At 70.5% G+C, this 244-nt stretch overlaps 1 protein-coding gene across 1 annotated transcript in view; it reads left to right on the plus strand.

Moving 5' to 3' along the window:
• The window catches only part of MYBPC2 (myosin binding protein C, fast type), a 26,074-nt gene that overhangs the window by 20,028 nt on the left and 5,802 nt on the right, over positions 1-244 (plus strand). Inside the window, exon 23 of the mRNA XM_010849728.1 lies at positions 23-218. Coding sequence (XP_010848030.1) covers positions 23-218 — 196 coding nt within the window. The remainder of the gene's footprint in view (positions 1-22; positions 219-244) is intronic.

The following is a 244-nucleotide window of genomic DNA, read 5'->3' on the forward strand; positions in this document are numbered from 1 at the left end:
GCGGCTTTCCCTCCCCGGGCAGGGAAAGCCGCGGCCGCAGGTGGTGTGGACCAAGGGCGGGGCGCCCATAGACACCTCGCACGTGCACGTGCGCACCAGCGACTTCGACACGGTGTTCTTCGTGCGCCAGGCGGCCCGCTCCGACTCCGGGGAGTACGAGCTCACGGTGCAGATCGAGAATATGAAGGACACGGCCACCGTCTGCATCCGGGTTGTGGGTGCGCGGCCCGCGGGCGGGGAGGGG

Source organism: Bison bison, unplaced genomic scaffold (genome assembly GCF_000754665.1).
Source record: "Bison bison bison isolate TAMUID 2011002044 unplaced genomic scaffold, Bison_UMD1.0 scf7180017864285, whole genome shotgun sequence".
NCBI classification, from domain to species: domain Eukaryota; kingdom Metazoa; phylum Chordata; class Mammalia; order Artiodactyla; family Bovidae; genus Bison; species Bison bison.